At 45.3% G+C, this 24,437-nt stretch overlaps 3 protein-coding genes across 6 annotated transcripts; 2 read left to right on the top strand and 1 right to left on the bottom strand.

Annotated features, from left to right (window-relative positions):
- Positions 1-558: 558 nt before the first annotated feature.
- Positions 559-6,421, top strand: LOC120706311. The gene is made up of 14 exons (XM_039990925.1): positions 559-1,085; positions 1,194-1,251; positions 1,331-1,398; positions 1,606-1,785; positions 2,003-2,099; positions 2,185-2,291; positions 2,976-3,109; positions 3,203-3,329; positions 4,692-4,847; positions 4,954-5,103; positions 5,221-5,322; positions 5,463-5,572; positions 5,701-5,819; positions 6,103-6,421. Exons 1-14 carry the CDS (start codon positions 849-851, stop codon positions 6,198-6,200), a joined length of 1,743 nt encoding a protein of 580 aa, XP_039846859.1. The 5' UTR covers positions 559-848; the 3' UTR covers positions 6,201-6,421.
- Positions 5,839-9,638, bottom strand: LOC120706310 (snurportin-1-like). Of its 3 annotated transcripts, XR_005688242.1 has the most exons (9): positions 9,257-9,636; positions 8,306-8,489; positions 7,940-8,190; positions 7,735-7,849; positions 7,415-7,507; positions 6,940-7,083; positions 6,741-6,855; positions 6,478-6,569; positions 5,859-6,213 (listed from the first exon to the last, which is right to left on the bottom strand). XR_005688242.1 is itself a non-coding variant. In XM_039990924.1 (8 exons), exons 1-7 carry the CDS (start codon positions 9,583-9,585, stop codon positions 6,742-6,744), a joined length of 1,230 nt encoding a protein of 409 aa, XP_039846858.1. In that variant the 5' UTR covers positions 9,586-9,636; the 3' UTR covers positions 5,839-6,569; position 6,741. The 3 variants fall into 3 exon arrangements, 1 of the variants encoding a protein (XP_039846858.1); XM_039990924.1 differs by having other exon boundaries at positions 5,839-6,569; XR_005688243.1 differs by lacking the exon at positions 7,415-7,507 and having other exon boundaries at positions 9,257-9,638.
- Positions 9,639-9,784: 146 nt separating this feature from the next.
- LOC120706308 (msx2-interacting protein-like) lies at positions 9,785-16,439 on the top strand. 2 transcript variants are annotated; one of them, XM_039990921.1, is made up of 7 exons: positions 9,785-10,911; positions 12,013-12,517; positions 13,107-14,409; positions 14,527-14,606; positions 14,994-15,014; positions 15,208-15,269; positions 15,587-16,439. In XM_039990921.1, exons 1-3 carry the CDS (start codon positions 9,927-9,929, stop codon positions 14,218-14,220), a joined length of 2,604 nt encoding a protein of 867 aa, XP_039846855.1. In that variant the 5' UTR covers positions 9,785-9,926; the 3' UTR covers positions 14,221-14,409; positions 14,527-14,606; positions 14,994-15,014; positions 15,208-15,269; positions 15,587-16,439. The 2 variants fall into 2 exon arrangements, with proteins under 2 accessions (XP_039846855.1, XP_039846854.1); XM_039990920.1 differs by having other exon boundaries at positions 14,527-16,437.
- The last annotated feature ends 7,998 nt before the right edge of the window (positions 16,440-24,437 follow it).

Below are 24,437 nucleotides of genomic sequence, written 5' to 3' on the forward strand. Positions count from 1 at the left end.
AGGCGGTAATTGACGAGCAGTGACAATTTGAGCATTAAGTTTCTAAATAGATAAGTGATGTATTGGATTGATGCTGCCTGAAGACTCTACAAGGATGAAGTAGAACGAAGAAGAATGTTGAAGCTTAGTCTTCAAGATTTTCTTTGTTTTGTAGCTGTATTTCTTGTTTGGGTGAAATCCCTCATTTGAGGTTTAGAGTCTAAGAACTTTGTAACGTGTGGCTGTAGAGATTCACTTGTGAATGTTCAAGGCTAGGTTTTTCCTATATCTAAAAAAATAGTTTAGAGGCATGGGCACTCTGAAAAACCCTGGGAGGCGTGGACTGAACTGTAGCGAATTTGGCGAGGCAGCGGCTGAACTGAAGGTACAGAGACGGCCGCGCCCACCCAGTTGAGGCTGAGGCTGTGAGGGAGGCTGATGGCTACAATTGGCCTCGGATTACAGTGCGCTGCCGTGGCCTGAAATGGAGCACGTCAGTCACGCAAATTACAGTGTTCTGCCTTAGTGCCGTGGCCTCGGTTTTTTCCTTTTTTTTTCTTGCGACGAAGGATGGAAGGAAAGAAAGAAAGAAAGGAAATGCGCGGCCAGGACTTCCGCTCTGAATCTCCGATCAGCAGATAAAATCAGCACGCGCTTCTTTCAAAAAAAAAATCAGCACGCTCGCGACGAGCGAAGATTTTTTTTTTCTGGTACTACTAGTTGCATTGCGGAACAGTAAATTAGCAGAAGTCACCAGCTGAGCTCGGTTAATTCGGCTCTTGTCCGCCCGTACGTCTCCGCCCGCCGTCTTTCTCATCCTCCGCGGGCGGTGGCTGCGAGCGGTTCTTGCCTTGCCTTGCTCTCGATTCATGGGCATGGCGGCTTCGCCGGCTTGTGCTCCGGGCCTCATCTCCGGCCCCACGCTCCCTCCCCAGCCCGTCGCCTTCCGCTGCTGCTGGGCCGCGAAGCCTTCCTCCTCCTCGTCCACCTCCAGGCGCCCGCGGCGCAGGCGGGTACTCGTGCTTGCAGCCGCCTCCGCCCGCGCCTCCCCCGCGGCCGCTGAGGGCCTCGACGCCGACGACTTCCGCCACCCGCTCGACAAGCAGGCAAGTCTTCTCTTCCCGTCCGTATATACTGTTCGATTGCGCGATGGCAATATGGCATGTAACTTTCCGTCCTCTGAGAAATTCACTCTCTCGTCTCTTCTTCGGCAGAACACTTTGTTGCTAAGAGCGATCCCCGGCCTTAACGACGTGGGCAAGGCTTTGCTAGGTCACCACTTATACCTTTACTATTCCATCTTAACGCCCTAGGCACTACGATTCATTTATGTTGCCTTTTGCTAATACAGGGCCGGTCTCTGAGCAAGTTATGGTCCTCCAGAACATCGGATCGTCTGTTCTTGTCTCTCCAAACCAGGTCTGCCAGTCAAACTAGTCATCTCTCAGATAGGCTGTTTCATTTTTTTTTCACCAATCTGTTCGGAGTGAAATTCTTGCACAGTTGACATCAGTACCGTTGAAGAATAATATTTGTACTGTTTCCTGAGCTACCAAGTTGTTGGTTTCACCAGGCTACTGTAAAATCTGTAATGCAAGACACTGATAATGTGTTCTCTATTCACAGCTTCCAGATCTTCACCAGCTCCTGGTAGAGGCTGCCAAACTCTTGAACACAGAAGCTCCTGACTTGTACATAAGGCAGAATCCTGTTCCTAATGCTTACACCTTAGCAATCAATGGCAAAAAGCCATTTATAGTTGTCCACACGAGCCTCGTGGAGCTTCTTACTAGAAAAGAGTTGCAGGTACAAATGAGTCTTCACTCACTCATCAAAGCTGTCTGCTGTCATCTTTAACAATATGTAGATTTCTTGATTCTATGAGAATTATTAGTTCTTTTTTTTTCTTTTCGCGCCCTCATCTAGATGAACAATTCAGATGTGTATGATGACTTTTTTAGCTAGTATAACTAGTGTCTGTATGCATCAGATACTCAACATGTATATTTTTTTCTTCAATTAGGCTGTTTTGGCTCATGAGCTGGGTCACCTAAAGTGCGATCATGGCGTGTGGCTTACCTTTGCCAACATACTAACGATGGGAGCATATACTGTCCCTGGTAGGCCATCTAACCATATGCCACTGAAGGACCAACTATATGCTGCTGATCAACTGCATTTGATGGTAACATGCACTCTCTTCAGGTTTTGGCATGGTTGCTGGCTTCATGGAAGAGCAGCTGTACAGATGGCTGCGAGCTGCAGAGCTGACTTGTGATAGAGCAGCCCTTCTTGTGGTGCAAGACCCAAAAGTACTGACACCCTAAATTTATTATTTCAAATTTTATGTTGGTTCTTACTGAATGTAACTCCCAGTAGAAGAGTCGGCATGCTATTTTGTCCATTTTTATTTTTGCCTTCGAATTGGATTGTTTGCATGGTGCTGACAGAGATTTATATTTTATACATGGTGTGGCCACTGGCCAGAAGTAGAAGTCATTCAAATTTTATCATCAGAAATTCATCGGTGTCCTGGGTTTTGTCCCCTTTAGCATAAATATAGGTAATCTAACATGTTGCGGTGATTGAAAAAATCATGTATGTAGTATCACAAATTTGCATAAACATGCAAAAATTCATCTTTGATGTTTAAGATTCAAAAAGCACAAGTGTTACAGTCAGCACATGATGAATAGTGCCAGGTTGACTGCTTGTCTATTTTGTTTCTTGACATCTAGGACAAATTTGAAACTAAATTGTTGCAGGCGATATATACTTTTGTGCACTACATTCTTGATCTCTTGACAAATTTTCTGAACACTGCGGCATGATAAATTCGCAAATGGTGACATCCACACACCTGATTTTGAAATCTGTACTATTTTATTGTCTGGCTAGCAGTGTTTGTTGATAGAAGGAACAAATGTTCTTTTGTGTAGTAATTTTACTTGAAAAGTCTGTATCATCACCTAATACTCATTCTTGGCTGTCAAGAGGTTGTCATCTCTGTTCTGATGAAACTGGCCGGAGGATGCCCATCTCTTGCTGATCAGCTAAATGTGGATGCCTTCTTGGAGCAAGCTCGTTCGTATGACAAAGCCGCATCGAGCCCAGTTGGGTGGTACATCCGGTCAGAACTGTTATCTCTTAGACCATGACTGTCAATCTATTAATGTTATGGAAATGAATGTGTTGTATGACATTTGTTGCTATCACCTTGCAGGAATGCTCAAACCAGAGAGCTTTCACACCCTTTGCCTGTGATGCGAGCTCGTGAGATCGATGAGTGGTCAAGGAGCCAGGAGTATAAGACTGTAATGCAAAAATTGCTTCAGATGGGGCTAAACAAAGTATAGCTAATGTGAGACATGAAAAAAAGGTTTGCACTCAAAATTCATCAAGTTTCATCGTTTCTTTGCAAGGATGCAAGACTTCGACTCATGAGTGCTGTTTTGCTGTGTATCTGATCTTGGGTTTGTTTGTTTTTCTCATGGGCCCCATTTTTTTTCAGGACTCTAGTATATGAAACGGAATGTTTGGATTTGGAGAAGGCTGGTTGCTGCTGAAGAACAGACACGAACATGGACATATACTGTATATATTTGCACTTGAAATTAGTTTTCTTGTATATGATCTCCTTTTCTTTCCTCCTGTGACTGGTGCACTCTTGTAATTAGAACTAGAGTTAATAAAAGTTCATTGAATTATTGTTTTTCTCGATTGATATCCTCATGATTTATCCTTTTAAGAGTCTGAATCATGTGAGTGTGAGGCATATACGAGGAGGCTGCTGTGTTTTGGATCAGCAAGCTACTGCTAGTCTGCTAGTTACCGCGGATGGCAAGAAAAGGTACTCTTTGCTCCCGGTTTGAATTTCAAAGAAATTCAGTATGATCTTATCAATTCGGGTTCCAACCTCCTCTCATCCAAACAGAGGCTACAGACCTGCGTTGGAGAGAAGTTTCGTGACGGCTTGCCACATTTCATTTTGACCTCCGGTTACCCTCTAAACGGTCAGCAGAAATTTGAATTCGGTTTGAAATTGGCCTAATTTTGGCTCCCGTTTGGTCTGTCACGAACATACGTGCGAGAGGAGCCACACGCTTGCTGGATCTGATGGTCCCCACCTCCACTCGGGATCCATCTCGTTCTCGACGCATGCGGAGAGCAGCTGCGCGCCGGCCACCGACCACCGAGAGGAGGAAGGAGGGGGCAGAGCCGCCGAGGCCATCAGCACGTACGAAGATGACGACGATGGCGTCGCCATTGCCGCCGGTGCCGCAGGTAGGTAAGGCCCTGCTGCTCGTGGTGCGCCGCCGCCCGGCCACCGCTCCCCTCCCATCTCTCTCTCATCCGATGACGGGCTGGGTGGCGCGGGATGGATTCGGTCTAATTCGATGCGCTTCGGCACCCAGGTCTCCGGCTGCAGCAGGGCGTGTCGCGTTCCGGGATGCGCTCCCTCGCAGCTCCGCCGCCGCCGCCACCGGTCGCTCAAGGCAGCCGCGGGCCTCCCGGCCGCCGGAATCAGCACCCTGCGGCCGCGGCGGCGACTGGGCGACGGGCGCCGCCCGCGCGCGGCCGCGGCCAGTCTTCCTGGATTGGCGTTGGTGGTGAGTGGCTGGCCGATCGATCGTTCCGCCTCTTCCCCCTCTCCTGGATTGGCAAGTCGATTGCGCGTCTACTGATTGTGCTCGCGCTCGCGCGCAACGCAGCGAAGCGTGGTGCTGGACATCGAGGGCACGACGAGCCCCATCTCGTTCGTCACCGACGTGCTCTTCCCCTACGCCCGCGACAACGTCCGCAAGCACCTCGACGCCATCTACGGCTCCGGCGAGACCGACGACGACATCGCCCTGCTGCGCGCCCAGGTTGCTTCCATTTTCGTTCATTGCTACTAGTACTTGGCAGACCTGCTGAAGAATGGCTTCGATCGCGTGCGTCTCTCTGAAAGAGGAAACGAAAAAAATCTGGCAGGTCGAGCGGGACTTGGCCGAGGGGGTCGCCGGCGCCGTCCCGGTCCCGCCGGACGAGGCCGGCAAGGACGAGGTCATCGACGCGCTGGTCGCCAATGTGGAGGCCATGATCAAGGCGGACAGGAAAATAACCTCACTGAAGCAGCTGCAGGTGCTGATATGATCTTTGCCATTATCGCTGGTGCTTCCTCTCGAGCTCAAAGCAAGTAAGCAGCCTTCACAACACTCGGACTGATCCTCTCACACTGATTTGATCTTATACGTGAAGGGCCACATCTGGAGAACTGGATTCGAGGGCCAGGAAATCAAGGGGGTGGTGTTCGATGACGTCCCGCCGGCGCTTGGGAGGTGGCACGCTAGCGGCATCAAGGTTTCTTGCTGTTGCTCTTCACAAGGATATGCTACATGTGGATACTTCCGGTTTCACATAAGTACATCGAATACATGCTGAATTAACCTTTTTTGGCCCTCAATTCTTGCTGAATTATCCCTGACAAAACATGATCGCAGACGTACATATACTCGAGTGGCAGCAGAGAAGCCCAGAGGCTTATTTTCGGGAACACTACCTACGGGGATCTTAGGAAGTACCTGTGTGGATTCTTTGATACAACGGTCGGGTACGGATGCTGCCGTCACTATATCGCCTAGATAGACATAGACTCATGGATCAATGGATGTATATCAATCAATACATTTGAAATTTGATTTTGGTTGCTCACTTATCGTTTTTGCATCTGCTGTGTAGAACCAAGAGAGAACCTCGCAGCTACTACGAAATTTGGCAGACAGTCGGGGTAGACCGGCCGTCGCAGATACTCTTCTTGACAGATGTGTACCAAGAAGCCACAGCTGCAAAGGCTGCAGGTGATCACATTTGCTTGGCTAACAAAAATGGCGTTATGCTACGTTCAAAATCCAGATATTAGGATTAAGGTCCTGGGAGAACCCTTGAATAAGAAGGGGGGAAACATGCTGCATTTCCTTTTAGCATTTTTTAGCTATTGGAAATGTCATTCATAGATTGCACACGTGGGACGATGAACACCTCACAAGTTGAATTATATCACACATTGCATCCATGTAGACGTCAATATTTAGAATGCTCATGCTCCAGAAACTCGCTACACTGTTCACCTTTTTTTCTCAGGTCTTGAGGTACTAATATCTATCAGACCTGGAAATGCGCCACTCCCTGAAAACCACGGATTCCAGACAATCACTACATTTGCTGAAATCTTGACATGAATGGGTCTACAACCTGCCATATCCAGAAACGTGTTATCTCCAGAAGGGAACAGCCTAATTACAGAATCTTTACATGCATACCGGTACAATTAACAATTTAGCAGCTCCAGAGGGGACCAAGTTGGCAGGATAGATTTTTTACATTTCATAAAAATCCTTGTATTAAAGTTCATCATAAAATAAAATGATCTATGTATCACGTGATGCTATAGAGAGCACAAGCATAAACTGTCTAGCTCAATAACACTTAACACACATAAACAGGAGCAAGACAGACCTTGGTCTCATTTGCAGCCCCCTTCATTCTTTGTATTGGCATTGAACCGTTAAACTAATACCATTATACCGATTGATAACAAAGGCCCCTTCCTGAATCCAGATAAACAGCAAATATTAGCTCATGTATACCCTGTACGAAAGATTTTCCTTACACATAGATAAAAAAAATACTCGAGGAAAGAGAAATTGAAGAGAAGGGCAGCTAATGAACAGACTAATTCACTGTTTAAAAATATGAAAAGACACAGACAATCTCCTCACCTCAATCTTGCATTTCAACATCTGTGGATTCAAGCTCCATATTGTTCGATTGAATGGAAGCAACCAGATCATCAATTCTCAGAGGAGCATGCCTTGCAGCATACTGGAACAAAGCCTGAACATACAAAATGACAAAGACAGGAAGATGTGATGAATTGGAAATTGTTGAGTATTAGTGCATTCTCATGGCAGCACTTACTTTCGAATGGCTGTCAGCAAAAGCACGAGCACGGTTTGGCTTTCCAACAAATTGCAGCTGGCCGATCTGCATCTTTCCATCCACAAGTGTCACACTTTCATCTCTTACAGCAAAGCGGAGAAGATTCCCTGCTAGCAGATTTGACTGCAGAATCATATAGGTTTAATACTCCAAACATTTCCAGAAACGAAAAACAGACAGGTGATCATAGAGCCTGGAGGCAGACGAATTGATAAGATATCTAAAACTCCTAGTGTTTAGACTAGGTGAATCACTGATGCACTGAAGAAGCATAATATAAAAGCATGGAGATAAGTTAGATTCCCCAATTAGGCAACAATGCAATCATGTATTAACGTCAACAAATAAAAGCTTGAGCGCCATGAAAAGTCCTTATAAACAGGGGAGGACATTGAGATGTGTGATTCCAATGTTTCTTAGTTTGTTGGAAATAAGCTGCATTTCAAAGCAATACCTTCTGTATGAATTCCTTGTCCAAGCTACCAAACACAACTGGAGGGTCATCAGATGTAACTAGCTTTCCATCCTCTTGCAATTCCAACACAAGCTGATAGTATATGAAGACACAAGGAAAACAAAAATTATAAGGTGTGAAACAGTAGAAGTCACAGAGTAGGCATACCATTTTTGTTGAATTTTTCAAAAAGATAATGATAAAAAAGTATCTTTTATTTCATAGCTAGAAAATATAGAAGGAAAATCTTCATAGTAAGTGCACCGCACAATATCATGATGGAAATAATATTGATCAAACATAAGAATACAGAAACATACTTGCTGCTCATTTGGAATTTCTCCTCTGCTGTCAGTATCAATAACATATTGGCTACACGTTTCATCTTTCCATACTAGTGTAAGGGGTGTGATTCCAGCTTGATAATGTGCATGCCTGATTACAGAACAATCAGATTTTAAGAATGGTTGAGATATATATTTTGAAAAATATGAGGATATGATTGATAGGGAACAAGGATTATACTTGTTGTAAAACAGCAACCCATCTTTGACATAAGGTGTTTTCCCAGAGTAAGCTGCTTGAAGACCCTCAAGAGTGCACTCATATATTGGGACAGCACTGAATCTATATCGATGGTATGTTGATGGAGGATCACCAGCTGAAGTTTCTGTGAGCTTAGAGTTTACCCAGAAAAACCTGAACTCGGCAGTGCAATCATACAGTGAATAGCCTCGCCAACAAATCATATCAATGATATAGTATGTTTGATCAGGCTGTACCACAAGTATCATAGGACATTAGAACTTAGAATTAGGCCTAAAAGAAAGAGGGTATAAAAGAGCAACCAGCTGCCACGCCAAATGAAAAGGGAAACTAGGTTTTGGGCACCTCATGAAAAATGCAATCGAGTATGGAGTAGGAGCTTGCTGGGCCAGATATGTCTCTCTTTGATCCATTCGGTAGAGCAGAAGGGAACCGGTGAAGGATAGATCCATTACGCACCCTGCTAATCGTCATGCCATTGGAAGACACAACCAAGCACCGTTTACCAGAAGGCCTGGCAAAAACATGCCTAGTGCATGAAAGAAAAACATTGCAGCAGAGTCAGCCCTCCTATTTCGCCAGTCACAGTAATTTAAGACTTAGTACAACATAATGCTAAGATGGAAAGGGAGTGTGTAACAGCGCAACCAGAGTGCCTCTATCCAATAATGTTGACTACAGAATAAGCTTCTGGTTAAGCCATTGAGAAAATAATAGCCCTTGGATTCTATGATCACCTGTTAATAACCATAGGATCAATTAACCCCAAATTCATTCAAAACAATGTAGTTTGTTAAACCCCAACATGTAAATTGATTTACTATTTGATGAGAAATTGTAAATTCCAATGTTATCAAATGGCTGCCAATTGATTTTCTGTTAGTAAATAGATGGATTAATTGACCAACAATAAGAATTCAAATGCTAATAAACCTTATCAATAATTTCCAGCCACGTGAGGCCTTTCAGATATCTTATTTTGCAAGATTTTAGTGGTGTCTTGATATCCCAGTGAAGCTTCACAGTACATTTTGGCATTTTGAATGACCTACACATTTGTCTTAGAAAATGCACAAATATATAACATGCAAGTCGCAATAACTTCACACAGATCCCCGCAGCAATGCGTGGGTAAAATACCTAGCTGAACATGTAATGTCAATAAGACGTTATGCTAAGAATTTTTGTTGATATCAAGGGAAGACGGAGGTATCTTTGGAGGAGAATAGAGCAACAAACAGTAGTAAATTGAATAAATCAGAAGGGGGAGGTGGGGGAAAAAAGGAGGGGACGGACCAGTCGCTGGCGAGGAGGGGCGGGGCGTCGACCATCCACTCCGGGAGCATGATCTGGCGGGCGAACCACCGGCGCGCGTCGGAGCCGCGGAGCTTGGAGGCGGCCGCGGCGACGGTGTGCCCGTGCTCCTCCTCCTCCTCCTCCCCGTGGCGGTCGGTGGCCGCAGGAGGGGTCGGGGTGGTGAGGAGGGAACTGGCGAGGGCGCGGGCGCGCGCCTGGGCGTCGGCGCGCCGGGCGGACTGCGCCTGTAGGGCGAGCTCGCGGCGGCGCTGCTGGTCCGAGATGGCCGGGCGCTTGTACGGGCGCCGGGGTTCCGGCGGCGGCGCCATGCTCCTTTTCTTTTTCTTTTTCTTTTTTTTTGGTTGACGGCGTAGCGTACTAGTGTTCCGCTTCCGCAGCAGGCAAGGACGGAAGAAATTCCCCGGGGCCCGTGGGGTAGTTTTACTGTTGGGCCAGTTGGGTTGGCCCAGATTCCGTTTCGGCCCAGATCCCTCCCTGCTTTCCCTTTGTTGCCTTGGCTTGGCTGCCTCATCCGAGTCCGCCTCCTCTTCCTCGGCCTCCCTCGATCCGCCTGCATCTGCTTCCCCCCTCCACCAAACCCTAGCCGACGCGCAGAGCTCAGGGGGAGCATCTAGGCGGACTAGGTCAGAGCATCGGCAGCCGCGCTCGCATGGCGGCGCCCAAGCCCATCTGGGTGCGCCAGGCCGAGGAGGCCAAGCTCAAGTCCGAGGCCGAGACCACCGCCGCCGCCAAGGCCGCCTTCGAGGCGACCTTCAAGGCGCTCGCCGCCGCCGGGTCCGGCGACGACGACCAGGACCCCGACCCCGCCCCGCCTTCCCCGGACGAGCCGGCCTCCCCCGGCTCCGACGACGACGCCCCCGCCCCGCCCGGCCCGGTCGACCCGTCCAAGTGCTCCGCCGCGGGGTCCGGCATCGCGGGCGGCAGCGCCGGCACGCCCGCCGCCTTCACCGTCATCGCCAAGGACCGCCACAGCCGGAGGCTCACCGCCGGCGGCGCGCGCGTGCGCGTGCGCGTCTCCCCTGCCGCGGGGGTCGGCGGGGACGACCTCGACGGCGCCGTCAAGGACAACGGGGACGGTTCCTACACGGTGACCTACGCCGTCCCCAAGCGCGGCAACTACATGGTCCATGTCGAGCTCGACGGCTCCCCCGTCATGGGGAGCCCCTTCCCCGTCTTCTTCAGCGGCTCCACCGCCACACCCACGTCTGCTTTCCCCTCCGCACTTCCGTCCGTCAGCTCAGCCTACCCAAACATGGTCAACCAGACCATGCCCAACATGCCCAACTACACAGGCGCGCCCTCCAGTGCCTTCCCCAGCCTCCTCGGGGCTATGCCTGGTTCCTCCACTGTTTCCTCTGGTGGAGTTGTCCTGCCGGGGGTTGGTGCCTCGCTGGGGGAGATATGCCGGGACTACATCAACGGGAGGTGCACAAAGTCGGACACTGACTGTAAGTTCACCCACCCGCCACAGCAGCTGCTGATGACGTTGCTTGCTGCTACGTCGTCTGTCAGTGCACTTGGCAGCACACCCATGGCACCATCTGCAGCTGCCATGGCAGCTGCTCAGGCCATCATGGCTGCCCAGGCACTGCAGGCACATGCTGCACAGGCTAAAGCTGCAGGAGAGGCTTCAGGTAATGATTTCTTCCAGACACACATAAGGAATTTTCCTATGTTATCCAATGTTGAACTAGGAAAGGAAAGAACGTTAATTGGTTTCGATCATGGATTTATAGTGTTGGTCCAACAGATAGCATGCTTAGTTAGAATGTTATATTGTTTATGTGCCAAATGCAGTGGATGCCATTGGCTTGATGGCTGATTGTTATTCTTGTCATATCGCAAATTTAGACTAGTATCTTTAGTATATATCCAAACTGTTGCTTAGTACTGCTATTGTTGCTTGATGTTTCATTATTTTTCTATACATGCAATTCAATGAACATTTGGCAAATATACCTAGCAAATTAAGTTGTGCTGCAAAACTGTTTCTTTTAATTTAAGCTTCTTACCAATGTTTTTAAATCGCCTAATCGTCTGATCGAACAATGGGTGGACCAAACGACTAATCGTGATTAGTCGTCGACTAGGGTCGATTAGTCGGGTCTGATCGACCCAAGTTGTCCAGGACATTTAGGATATATATATATATATATATATATATATATATATATATATATATATATATATATATATATATATATATATATATATATATAGTATAGGAGTTAAGTCCTAAAGCACTAGTATATATTCTCATATATATTTCAGGCCAAGAAAGTGTCTAGTTTTCTATGTCTAGTACTGAATATAGAGCAAATGGTGACTGCCTGGCTGGGAGCCTCTCCAGTCTTGCCTCTTAAGTTCTAACCCTAGTGGGCTTTGGGCCTCTCATTTTCTCACCAGCCCAGTTACACAAACCTGATCGAGAACACCCCTAGTCGGACAATTAATCGCCTCTAATCGCCGATTAGTCGGTCGAACGGTCGATCAGGCTTCCTGATCGAGTCGTGGACCCTAATCGAGCACGCTGGACCGATAAGGTCGATTAATCGCAATTAATCGCGATTAGTCGCTCGATTTGAAAACATTGCTTCTTACTGAATATTCCATTACCATATTCCTCGAGTTCAAATTATTACAAGTATGCTACTCTAAATTTCAATATGCAATTAACAGTATTTTTCCCCCATATTGCCAGTCTAGTTGCTCACTTGTATATTGTATCCTTGTAGGTTCAAAGGATAAAGCTGCTGAAGCTGATGCCCTGAAGAAAACTGTTCAAATTAGCAACCTGAGTCCAATTCTTAGTGTGGATTATATTAAGCAGCTATTTGGGATATGTGGTAAAGTTGTCGATTGTACCATCACGGATTCGAAACATTTTGCTTATGTCGAGTACTCCAAACCTGAAGAAGCAACTACAGCGTTGCAACTCAATAACAGGAATGTTGGTGGTCGACCGTTGAATGTGGAGATGGCAAAATCTCTTCCTCCTAAAGCTAATAATAACTTGCCTATGATGATGCAACAAGCTGTTCAGTTGCAGCAGATGCAATTCCAGCAGGCTCTATTAATGCAACAGACAATAGCAACCCAACAGGCTGCTGCACGTGCGGCCACTATGAAATCTGCCACTGAAGCAGCTGCAGCAAGGGCTGCTGAGATAAGCAGGAAGTTAAAGGCAGAGGGATTAGGTGGGGACAGCGTGGAAGAAAAGGATGCCAAAGGGAAGTCAAGGTATTCTTTTATTTTGCCTTCTTTGTACTCATCTTAGATTCTACACGGATTGAAGGTTACTCTTCTACAATTTCATTTAACTACAAATAAAATGTATCATTCTGGTTTTGGAAGAACTCCTGGCAACTTCTAATATCTTGGTTACAGAATGATTGCATTGACATGATTCTAGTATACATTTAGATTTTGAGATGGGATCAGAGCATTGATCAATTTTTTGTTCTTATAACACCTATATGCTTCTTTTGGATAATAGAGGTATGGATGAGATTAGCATTTGCTATCTGAAAACTCACGCTTTATTCTGATGAGTAAGTTTCAAATCATGTGTTTTGTTGCTTGGCATATAATTATATAAACCATGTATATCTTCCTGGTAGGCTGCAAATTGGGGATAGTTAATCTGTCTCTTGGTTAGGAACTTGCAGCAGTATTCTTTTGTAGTTTTGGTTTGGCTGTATTATTGATGAAAATTTTCCTGTTTTCCATTCTAAATGTTTGTCAATTTCTGGGAAAAAAGAAACTGGTTGATTGCTTTTCCTTCCTTCATATTGTGTGCTGATGCCTGACATGTTTATTTGATTTACAGATCACCGTCACCCCCTACTCGTCGATCAAAATCTCGGTCAAGATCGCCTATCAAGTATCGTAGGAGCCGGCGATCCCGCTCCTACTCTCCCCCAGTTAGACGCTCAAGGGAACACCGATCACGATCACCATCAAGATCTCGCCACTCAAAGTATGGTAGTGATCGATCACATAGGGATGATAGGGACAGGTATAGCAGGTCCGGAAGAAGAGAGAGTGACCGATCCCGTGATCATCATTCGTCTAGTTCAAGGAGAAACAGGAGCAGAAGTAAAAGTCCAAGGCATAAGAAACCCTCCAGAGATGATTCTCAGTCACCCAAGCAACAAAGAGAAGAAAGTACAAGTCCATCAAAATCAAGGTCAGCTCGGGCTGGTTCAAGATCACCACGACACCATAAAGGAAGCAAATCATCGCCAACTCGTGAACGCCATTCTCGCCGCACTAGGCATTCAAGATCCAGATCTCCTGAGAGAAAGCATCGTCACAGTGATAAAAAGGACAGCAGAAGGTCAGAAGTTCAGGATGACAAAAGAAGATCTCATAGAGATAGAGGTAGCCGAGGTGACAGAGATGAAAGGTCTGTAAATGATGAAGTGGAAAGATCCCATAGAAGTAACAGAGGTGACAAAGATCGGTCTATAAAGGATGAAGCGGAAAGATCCCAAAGAGGTAGCAGAGGTGACAAAGATGATAGGTCTGTAAAGGATGAAGCGGAAAGATCCCAAAGACGTAGCAGAGGTGACAAAGATGAAAGGCCTGTAAAGGATGAGGCGGAAAGATCCCAAAAAGGTAACAGAGGTGACAAAGATGAAAGATCTGTAAAGGATGAAGCGGAAAGACCCCGTAGAGGTGACAAAGATGAACATTCTGTACAGGATCCAGTGGAAGATAGAAGTATGGATGCATCTGCTGCTGCACATAAGAGGAGCTCAACAGTTTCCGAAGATGAAATTCTGAACAACAATAGTAGCAACCATAAGAAATCTAAACGTGATGATAGTTTGGAAGATGATGAAAGGAATGATGTGTGCGCTGCTGTAGCTGACATTAATGGGAAACATGGACCTGGAGTAGATGGCTCTTTAGGGGGCGCTGGAGAATCTGCTATATGATAGCAACCACAGTGTTTACATTAGTGGCTGCTGTTTCATCCAGTTGGCTGATCACAGTATCACTTGATTGATGATGATGCAGAACGCTGAACTGGTGTTTATTATCATCCTTTCTGATTTAGGAGTTTTATTTGCAGGGTATGAAGATCTTCGGAGAACTTTCGGAGTGTTCATCTGATGTATTAAAATGTATTCTTCATTAACTTGAGATTTGTTCCTTGGAGTGAACTTCTAAATGTAAAACTGGAGCTTGTAAGGTGATTTCATGCAGTGAGGTCGAAACCAACCATATATTTGTCGTTTCAGGCTCATCATTCCACGAAGAGTTGTTGGAGCTCATTTCTGGGATGTTGATTGAAGATACAAGGGAGTACACACTTGCTCAAGTAAAGTCCGTATACAAGACTACAAACAACTTACCTTCTAGGCTAATGTTACTTTTGAATTGGAATGCTTTGGCTAGTGAAATGGTCCAAATATGCTTGTCCTTATACTGTAACACCTTCTGATACACTTAGTTTGCTCAAAGTACTGCCTTATATTTTGCATCTGGTTATTACCATGTGTATTTTGTATCAGTAATGGTTTGAAAAGTTGGTTAAGCTTAATCAATATTTTAAAAATACAGGGAATTGTGATGTAGGTTTTATCTACCATCGTGTCTGCTGCATAAGTTTTCCTGTCTACCTAGAATTGCTATGTCTATATGCCTTGGCATTCATTGCTTTTCATTTGTTTGTTTCTTTTCCTCCTTTTTTCCTTTCGAGTGACAGGGTTCTGCCTCAGAAGCCAGTGTAAGTGACTGCTGTGAGGCAATCCACCTTATTCGAGTTGTGCCTGAGATAAGCAGCATACCTTTGAACAATTGTGTTGCATTCATACATCTTTCTATTATAATTCTTCACTTTATTTCTGCTGCTTTAGTCAGTGTGCGAATTTGCACCTTGCCTCTGTAACTGGTCCTGTCATACTGGAAAACCTGTGCAGGTTTTTCAAAGGGGATTGGCATTGGCGTCTGTTTTGAGGGGAGTCTGGTTCACTTTGAGAAGGTACGGGTTTGTGCTGTGGATGTAGTAATAAATAATGCTATTCTCTTGGTTAGAGACAGTAGCACTCTCTGAGCCCTCAAATGCCTACCTCTTGGTAGGTGTTTAGTGTTCAGCCTGAATCCTCAAACTTTCCTGTGATTCTGCATCTACCCTATTTTTTGCCCCATCCATTTATGGGGCCCTGGAATCCTGACAGCGTTTGCCTAATTCGCATTGATAGTTTGATGGCATTTTAGTTCTTTTGATTTGAAGCCTGAACGATTTGGTGTTGTTTCCTTTTCGTTCTGCTCTGTTTGTTTTTGGCATTGTGCTCTCAGGGACAAAAGATTATTTTGGGGGTGATCAGAGGAGGTGGCATGTTTTCTCAGGAATAAAGATCGTGTTCTGCTTCTGCATCGATAGCTGCACGTGAGCCGAATGTGCTTGCTGCGTCTTGGAATATAGAACCAAACTAAGCTGTCCGCCTTCAGAAAATTTGGTTTTGTTCATAGCAAAAGCAAGCTTCTGTCCTGTGTCAGAAATCAAAATCCGTCTGCATGACATCTACGGATGTGAGGCACCTTTGCTCCTTCAGCTCCAAGGATGTCAAATGATTACATTGCCACTACAATTTGTGTCCTAAATGGAGCATGTCATTACAATAGTCACGCGATACTGTATGTAGCAACGTCGACGGCAATGACAACGACCTCCGGACTCGTTGCCTTTTTCTGCTTTGGAAGGTGTAATGTGCAGTAGAGCACCAGTGCTCCGTGCCTGTTAAAGTTGGATGGAAGCCGTCTCTTCACTCCCAGCCGTTTGATTTTGGATTTCATGAGAAAGCAATCCATGGGCATGCATTATAAATCGACGTCACAGATTTGCGCTGTGGCAAAAACAAGACGAATGTGACAAATGATGGTTGCGACGCGCCTACCATCTCACCAGCTGATTGTTTTTTTTTTCAATAAAGAAACACACAACTCGCAACAATTTTCAATGCTTGCATAGTGGGGCCACAGAGGAAAACAGACTATGCCGTGGCCCGCATTCAAACTTCTTTTTCGAGGCGGCTGTATCAGAATGCTCAACTAACATATTCAAGTTCATATCAGATCTGATCTATGTGAACATAAATTGTATAAAATGACATTGTCAATGACGAAAGGAATCAAAGTCTAAACAATTATATCGCGAGTGTTGACATCTTCGCCGGTCCTTTTATATACTATACTCCATGGAATACAAGTATACAACACATCTTGGATGCAGCTCAACTGCATAGTGCTCACCACTCACCAGAACCACAATATGATGTTAATTTATATAGAAAGTACTAGTAATTTGTTTTCTTTGTGTATAGCAATGTAACGACCCATAGACATTGTTTGGTTCATGTCTGCAATCTAATCGATCCCTGGCCTGTTTCGATTTTAGAATGCTAGAACACCACCTTATTCCTACCCTATGGATGGAATTCTCATTCACATTATACTTTACCAAACAAGTTTAAACTTCAAAAGGCATAATATCCTTCTGAACATTTCAAATAAACTTTTGAGAATAGTATGAGGCTTATTTTTGTCTTCAAAAGTAGTTTCAAGATAAATAGCACCATGTCTCTTAAATTCGTGCTTTCCAACCAGGGCCTTCGGCTCGAGATTTAAAATCCTACTCTAGGGGTGTGTTTGGTTTTGCTTTTGAAACTGCTTTTGTTTTTCAAAAAACCAAAAGCCAACCAAACGCACTAGCTTTTCAAAGTTGTTTTTTTGTCAAAGCAGTTTTTCCTCTAGTACAAAACTGAAAGCAGCTCTCACCCTGCTTTTACCTGCTGTGGATGTGAGCAACTTTGAAAAAATTACTCACCCGCCACCTTTAAAAAAATTAACAGTTTTTGAACTATTTCTTTTTTTTCCGAGACCATGCCTGAGCACGTTTTTCAGTTTTTGAACTATTTCACAGCCCACAACAATTTTTCCACAGCTTACAGCTCACAACAACTTTTTTAAAAGTCATAGCTCAACCAAACACACCCTAAATAACGTAAATGGTGCATGTCGAGGTTTAAATTGATGGTCTTGCCAAGCTTGCAAAATATCTCCATGTACCTTGATATACAAACGTACATCATATATGTTAGGAAGACCTGCAGGCTATGTGCATGTGTGGGTGTGAGCCATTTGCACTATGTTCCAAAAATAATGGAAGCTGTAGTTAACAATTGATGGCATGTGTACATAAACCATCTAGAAGGATTCCCTTTTGTTCCATGTGAGTAACCGCATCGTGCTTCTTTATCTTGTGATAGCCGAATGTGCTATTCTGAATAAAAAAAAATTATTGGCCAGCATGATGATTGATGTTACTGTACATTAGTCGATTAGGTTTTGAGTGACCAAACAAACCGTATACTCCAAGAAACAATCATGACGACCCTTATCATATGTTATAAAACTTACCTGAGAGGAATATGATTAGAGTATATGCACATAGTTAGTGCGAGCTTTGAAAAAGTGCATGTCTATATTGTATTGTTGTGTTGTTTCGCACAAGCAGCCCTATCAGACCGGACAACCAAACAACCTGCACCCCCGTGAGCTGATCGACGGCAAAGAGCCATGATGTATTGATACATCCCATCTGTACAAAATTAATCTAAATAATGTGATTAGACGTGGTAACGGGTCGTCAAATTTGGCCTAGATATTCTAAACAGGGAAACTGCTGATTTGCCGAGTGTTTTTTTGTTTGCCGGGTATTTTATCTCGAGCACTCGGCAAAGAGCTGATTTACCGAGTGTAACAAAAAAATACACGTCAAAAAAATACACTCGTCAAACAGTTAATTTGCCTTGTGTTTATTTTTTTACACTCGGCAAACAGTTGATTTGCCGTGTGTCCCATCCGGACACACGGCAAAGTTCTTCCCCCGCCATCCCATTTACTCGATCCCTCTCCCCGCAATCTCTCTATCTCCCTTACTCCCTCCCGCACTCTCTCTCTCCCTTATTTCTCCCCCTCTCTCACTTCATGGCCAGCCCGACCGGTGGGTGCCACCAGCGGTGGCGGGGCGCGGCTGGATCCGGCCCCACAGGCGACGGCGCGGGCGGATCCGGCCTCGTGGCGCGGCGGGGCGACGGCAAGGCGCGGCAGCGGCAAGGCGCGCAGCGGGGCGACGGCAAGGCGAGCGGGGCGACGGCAAGGCACGCAGCGGGCTCCTCCGGCGGCGGCAAGGCGCGCAGCTGGCTCCTCCGGCGGCGCGCAGCGGGGTCCGGCCTCGGCGGCGGCGGCGCTGGCGGATCCATCCCCACGGGCGGCGGCGCGGGCGGATCCGTTCCCACGGGCGGCGGCGCGGCGGATCCAGCCCCGTGGCGGCAGATCCAGCCCGACGGCAAGGCGACGGCGGCGCGGCGGGGCGACGACGTCCTTCCTTCCCTCCACGGCCATGGCGAGCGGCGGAGCTGGCGGCACCGCCTCTCCCCGAGAGCAGCAGTGATGGCGCAGCTCCGGCCTTCCCTCGACGGCCCGCGGGCGGCGCAGCAAGGGTGCGGCCGGGGCTGCTGCAGGGCGGCGGCTGTGGCAGAACCACCTAAATTATCCCGGCTCAAGTGCGCAGGCTATCACCATAAAGGCAACATTAGCTCAAACGCACTTCAAACGGAACAATTCTTGGTCTGTCGGGTAACGTCCCGATACAACCACCGGTTCTCGTATCGAACAAGCATACCCCACACGAAGACGAGTCCAGAGATATTACAACCACAATTTTACAACACAGGCATAGTAATGATTACAAACCAGTTAAAACCATTATTACAAAGCCAACTTAAGTAAAACAGTTATACAAACCATAAGTGTAAGTTCAGGGTTTAAACACAGCGGAAGATAAAACACTACGACTACAACACGTCGCAAAAGTATACCAGGCTAGCCCAAGCATAGTATCACTCATCATAGTCATTGCCGGCCGAAGACGTATCCCACTCTATGGACCAGCCAGGAGGCAACTAGCAAGGATAGGTCAAGCTAGCGATCTGATCCTCAAAACTCATACCTGAAAAAGGGTTTTCAACAGCAAGGCTGAGTATTCTAATACTCAGCAAGACTTAACCGTCAACGGGTATAAGTAGCCCACTTTAGCTAGACTATGCAAGGTTTTTTGAGGCTCTGGTTTTCCTTTTGCTGAAAAGCAATAAAGAGTATGTCCTTACTTTCAAGTTTTAGCTTTCAAGATTCTAGTTGATTAACCATTCTATGTAAGCAACTACTATTCAATCATGGTAGAACTTTAAGCAAACATCAAGATTGATCATAATATTGTTGCTCTTCTTACTCTGTGTGGCAAAGAGATCAAGCAGTCTCATTTCATCGTGAGAGGTAGACGATTCTGAATCGAAATTCAACCTTGCAAGGATAAACCTAGCACACACGTCTGGAACACCGTCGGGTCATTCCCAAACAACCGTTGACCTTTCTTTCCGGCTTGTGGATAGGAACACTCTCCCCGACTACAGGGCTCCAAGGTCCACCCTTCTACGAGGTCCACCCTTGTCCCTTGAAGTCGCAGTGTTGCGCAACATAAAAATAAAACCTATCCCTAAGAGAGAGTGTCAGGTATATCCACTCCCCGGTCCAATCGGCTACTAGGCTTGCTGCGTACCATATTGACGGCATGTGGCTAGTACTTTTAAAGACTTAACCATCGCTACCACACACCGCGACCTTAGCAAGTTCCTTAACACAGACGGGGTCTCTCATGAAGTTATGATATCGATCACAACCCCGTCCATCGTCCTTATATTGATAACAGAAGTAAACAAGCAATGCCTATAAAGCTCGCGAGTGACAGGCAATCACTCGACTTTTACCGGTCCTATAAGCTTAGCAAGTAGTCGAACTTAGGTCTAGTGTTCAGTATATAGGTTCCTAGGATCATGCATCTAGGGTTTCAATTCAAATCATAAGAACTGTAAATGCACAAGTAAATAATAACAGTAAATGGTAATAATTTGAAATATAGGTTATGTCCGGAGCTTGCCTTCTCGGTAGTTGCTAACTATTTCAGCCCTAAGCTCTTCCGAACTTTGGTTCGGGGCTTCAGTTAGTTCAGCTGTGTTTACTTGAGCTTCGAGATCACCTCTGTCAGACTCCGGAATCAGCTCGTACGTCCCGTCCGATAAGGCAGTCGTGTCTATATGTAATGCAAGAACAACATTATAAATACACACATGGGCAATCGTTTATAGAGTAGTTAAATACCAAATTTAACTACACAAGGCATCATGGTCAACAACACAAAAGAAGTTGACTAACTTCATAAAATGAGTGGTGGTTGATTCCTATAGCAATTAATTCCATGTTTGCTAATAAATAAATAACTCAAAGTACAAATAGTAATAAATTTAGCAAAAATTACCCTAAGCAGAACATGAACAGATTAATCTACCCTGTAAAACTCATGCCAAAACATATAGCCATTTAATCACAACAATTCATTCATTCAGGCAACACCTAGCACAAACTTGAATTATACAGGTCAAAATTGAACAAAGCAGAACCTAAAAATTTAACAGCAGGCATACTCAGGGATGATTTAGCTACTGTGAATTTTTCATGATTTTATCTACACATAAATAATTATGAGAAAATAAACAAAACAGACAACAGATTAGAAAGATATATTTTTAGCTCATAATCTAGCCATGAACTGAAGCTCAAACTTCCTGGACAAGCTAAGATACTCAAAAAGAACATGTAGAAATATTTTCACGATTTAATATGAACAAAAACTATTTACCATAATTAAAGTCTACCAAACAAGGGTTAAATCAAAGAAAAAAGCTACACATAAGAACTGAGCACGAAAATTTTATAGCAACACCATATACATATGAGTAAATCACCATAAAAATTTCATTGCAAGATCAGGCTTCAAACAGTAGATAAGAAAAAGATAAAATCCACTAATATTTATGCACTAGTAACACAAATCCAAATCTACAGCAAAAACTTGTAACTAAAGCCTAACATATTATGGTTCTACTGCATAGATCTCTTCAAGAGGATTCCAAAATATCAAGATTTGCTATTTTACGAATTTTCCACGAATTGATATTGAATTTCAAAGATCACATCAAACTATTACAAACAAGTCCCTGCTGGCACTATTCCTATGAGTCACTGTCTATTCACAAAACCCCCCGGGTTTTCTGGAATTTCAAACCCGAGGTCCTCGGGTCGGGTCAGAGGGGGAGCGCGGGTTTGACCGGCGGTTTCCCGGCGAGGGGCTCACCGGCGGCGAGGGTGGAGGGGTGCGTGAGCTTCACGGGTTCAAGGCGCACCTCTAGGTGGTCTAGGGTTGCGGGGAGGGGCTCGGAGGCGGCGGCTCGACGGAGCAGGGCGGCTCGGCGGCGGAGGCAACCGACGGCGAGGGTGCTCCGGTGAGGGTTGGGCGAGGGGAAGCGGTCTGGGAGTTGCGCGAGGGCGAGACGCGGCTAATGGTGGGGGCTATTGGGGTGGAGCGGGTCTGTGGTGGCGGCTTCGCGGCGGGGTGAGCTCGCCGGGGTTCGGGGTGGTGCGGCGGTGGCGTTCCGAGGCGTGGGAGCGAGGGGAAAGCAAAAGAGAGAGAGGAATGGATTTCTGGGGCTCTTGTAGTGCTCGGGCGCTCGCTAGAAGGGTGCGGCAGCTTCTGCAGCGGGCTCTCCACCGCGACGGCGAGGTGGCGGCGGCGCGGGTGCTTCTGGACTCGGTGGCGCGCGTGGCACGGCCGGGGAGCCCCAGCGCGAGGCAACAGGAGGGGGAGGAGGAGCAGAGCGACGCGTGGGTGCTAGCGCGAAGCGGAGTAATGGCCGGGAAAGCCCTCCCCGGTGCCGGCGGGCGGCGCTGTCGGTGGGCGGCGGCGAGAACAGAGCAGGGAGGTGGGAGATGGGGATAAGGGTCGTTTTGAAATTTCCAAAAATTCCAGGGACCACTCTGTAAACAAGCAATAACTTTTAAAATAGGGATCAAATGAAAAAGTACTCAACATGAAAGTTGTTCAACTTTTCAAGATCTACAACTTTGATGTTGTGCAAAAATTCATTTGATCAAAGATTCAAGATCTAAAATTAAAAACATTGAAGGGATTTTGAATTCTAGGAATTTTGTCTTTTTCAAAGCAAATTCACTTCAAACTTAGACTTAAAAGCAAAACTTGCTGCCATGCAATAAATGCACTGAAATTTTGCAAAAACACCCTCCACAAAAGCTATATTCAGAAATAACTAAAGAAAAGACCTTGCATAAAATCATAATTACACATACAGCCTTTTATAATTACAAAAAAATCCTTTTTAAGCAATTCAAGCACATGATGCATAGCAATCATACACAAATACTGTGCAGACACCTTTTTAATTACTGTGCAGACACCCAGGGTGTTACAGCGGCGGCGGTGGAAGTGGTGGTTTTTTTTCTTTTATTCCAAAATTTTTGCCGTGAGCCAGTGCCGGCACACAGCAAAAGCTATGCCGTGTACCCGACAAGCGACGCACGACAAACAACCTCTTTGCCGGCCGCTGTTTGCCGTGTGTTACACACGGCAAACAGTTTGCCGTATGTATTACGGCCTTTGCCGTATGTATTAGGCACACGGCAAATCAGGCGCATCCCATAGTGAAAGGACGGGCCCTAAAAAGGTTGGCCTCTATTCTTATATAATTTTGAGCTAAAAAATTTAAGGGTCAAATTGGGCTGTGAAATGACCACCATTACCACCCCTAAATATGATGGGAACATATCAAGTACAAACCAACCTACATCCAAGGGGGGCGGGTGGGGGGGAGTGGGAGTGGGACGGGAGATTTGCAAAAGTGTGATTACCTAGTTCGAGGGCGGCCGGTTAATTGTAAAATTACCTAATCACCCCATGCCCCTTGGATGTTGATCTGGTGGCCCAAATTGAAGTTTGCACAGTTTGCTCGGAGAGGATAATTTACACCTGATATGTTCTCAAATGTGGTACATTGATGTAGTCTCTAATATAATATTTTGATAGGCGATTCTAGAAAATCGTATTGTTTTGAATAAAAATAATGATACAATATGAAAGTCTATCTAATGATTAATATAGTTATCTCAGTTTTAGATTCTCAATCAGTACAATCATTTATATACTGCTCAATTAGTACATTTTCTAAAAAATTATTTACATACAATTAGAGGGGAGTGTACGAGCAGTGTGCCAAGTGCAAAAAAATAAACACACACACACTGGCCCATAGGAAACAGTATTCATTGATTTACCTTGATTTTAATTCATTGACCCATGCTTTTAGTAGGAAAGAATCATTGTTTATTATTTGGTAGCTAGGATGAATGTCGAGTTGGCTTGACCCTAGCTTAGGTTGGTTCTGCTTGTTAAGATTCATAGTCCGGCTTATTGAGCTGGCATAGTCCGGCTCAATAAGCGAACTAACTAAGAGCATATGGCTCTGCTGGGGTTGACTCATCTTATTAAAATAAAATTCAAGTCTGCTCATAAAATGGAATTATAATCACATGGTGAGTTACATGCACGCTTAAGAAATGAAGAGAATAATATACATTTTTTATTTCTCCACCACAAGAAAAGGAAAAAAAAGGTAACAGAAAGATTGTGACTTGTTTTCCAACGGTGCTTATTTTTACTTAATATTAAAGAAAAATTATCCATGTGTTACATAGAGTTTGAAATTTCCCATAAATCATTTGGTTGCAAATACTCACATGGAAATTATGTTGGGGAAAAAAACACCCCACTGCACACAAAATCGAACATTTTCACCTATTTTCATTGACATAGGCCATGGTATGCCATGCTAGTCGAGTCAAGCATGTTCAAGTTCTTTGATTATTACGGACTATTAAAAAAATTATACATGTATTACATGTAGTTTGAAATTTCCCATAAATCATTTGGTTGCAAAGACTCACATGGAAATTATGTTGGAAAAAAAACACCCCACTGCACACAAAATCGAACATTTTCACCTATTTTCATTGACATAGGCCATGCATGGTATGCCATGCTAGTCGAGTCAAGCATGTTCAAGTTCTTTGATTAGGGGCCTATTCATCACGTTTGGTGCAACTGTTTTTTTTTTCAAATTGCAAAAGTAGGGTCCACCGATTTTTTAAGATATTTCTTTGGCGCTAATAGCTAGGCGCTCCG

This window comes from Panicum virgatum, chromosome 5K, assembly GCF_016808335.1.
Source record: "Panicum virgatum strain AP13 chromosome 5K, P.virgatum_v5, whole genome shotgun sequence".
Taxonomy (NCBI): Eukaryota; Viridiplantae; Streptophyta; class Magnoliopsida; order Poales; family Poaceae; genus Panicum; species Panicum virgatum.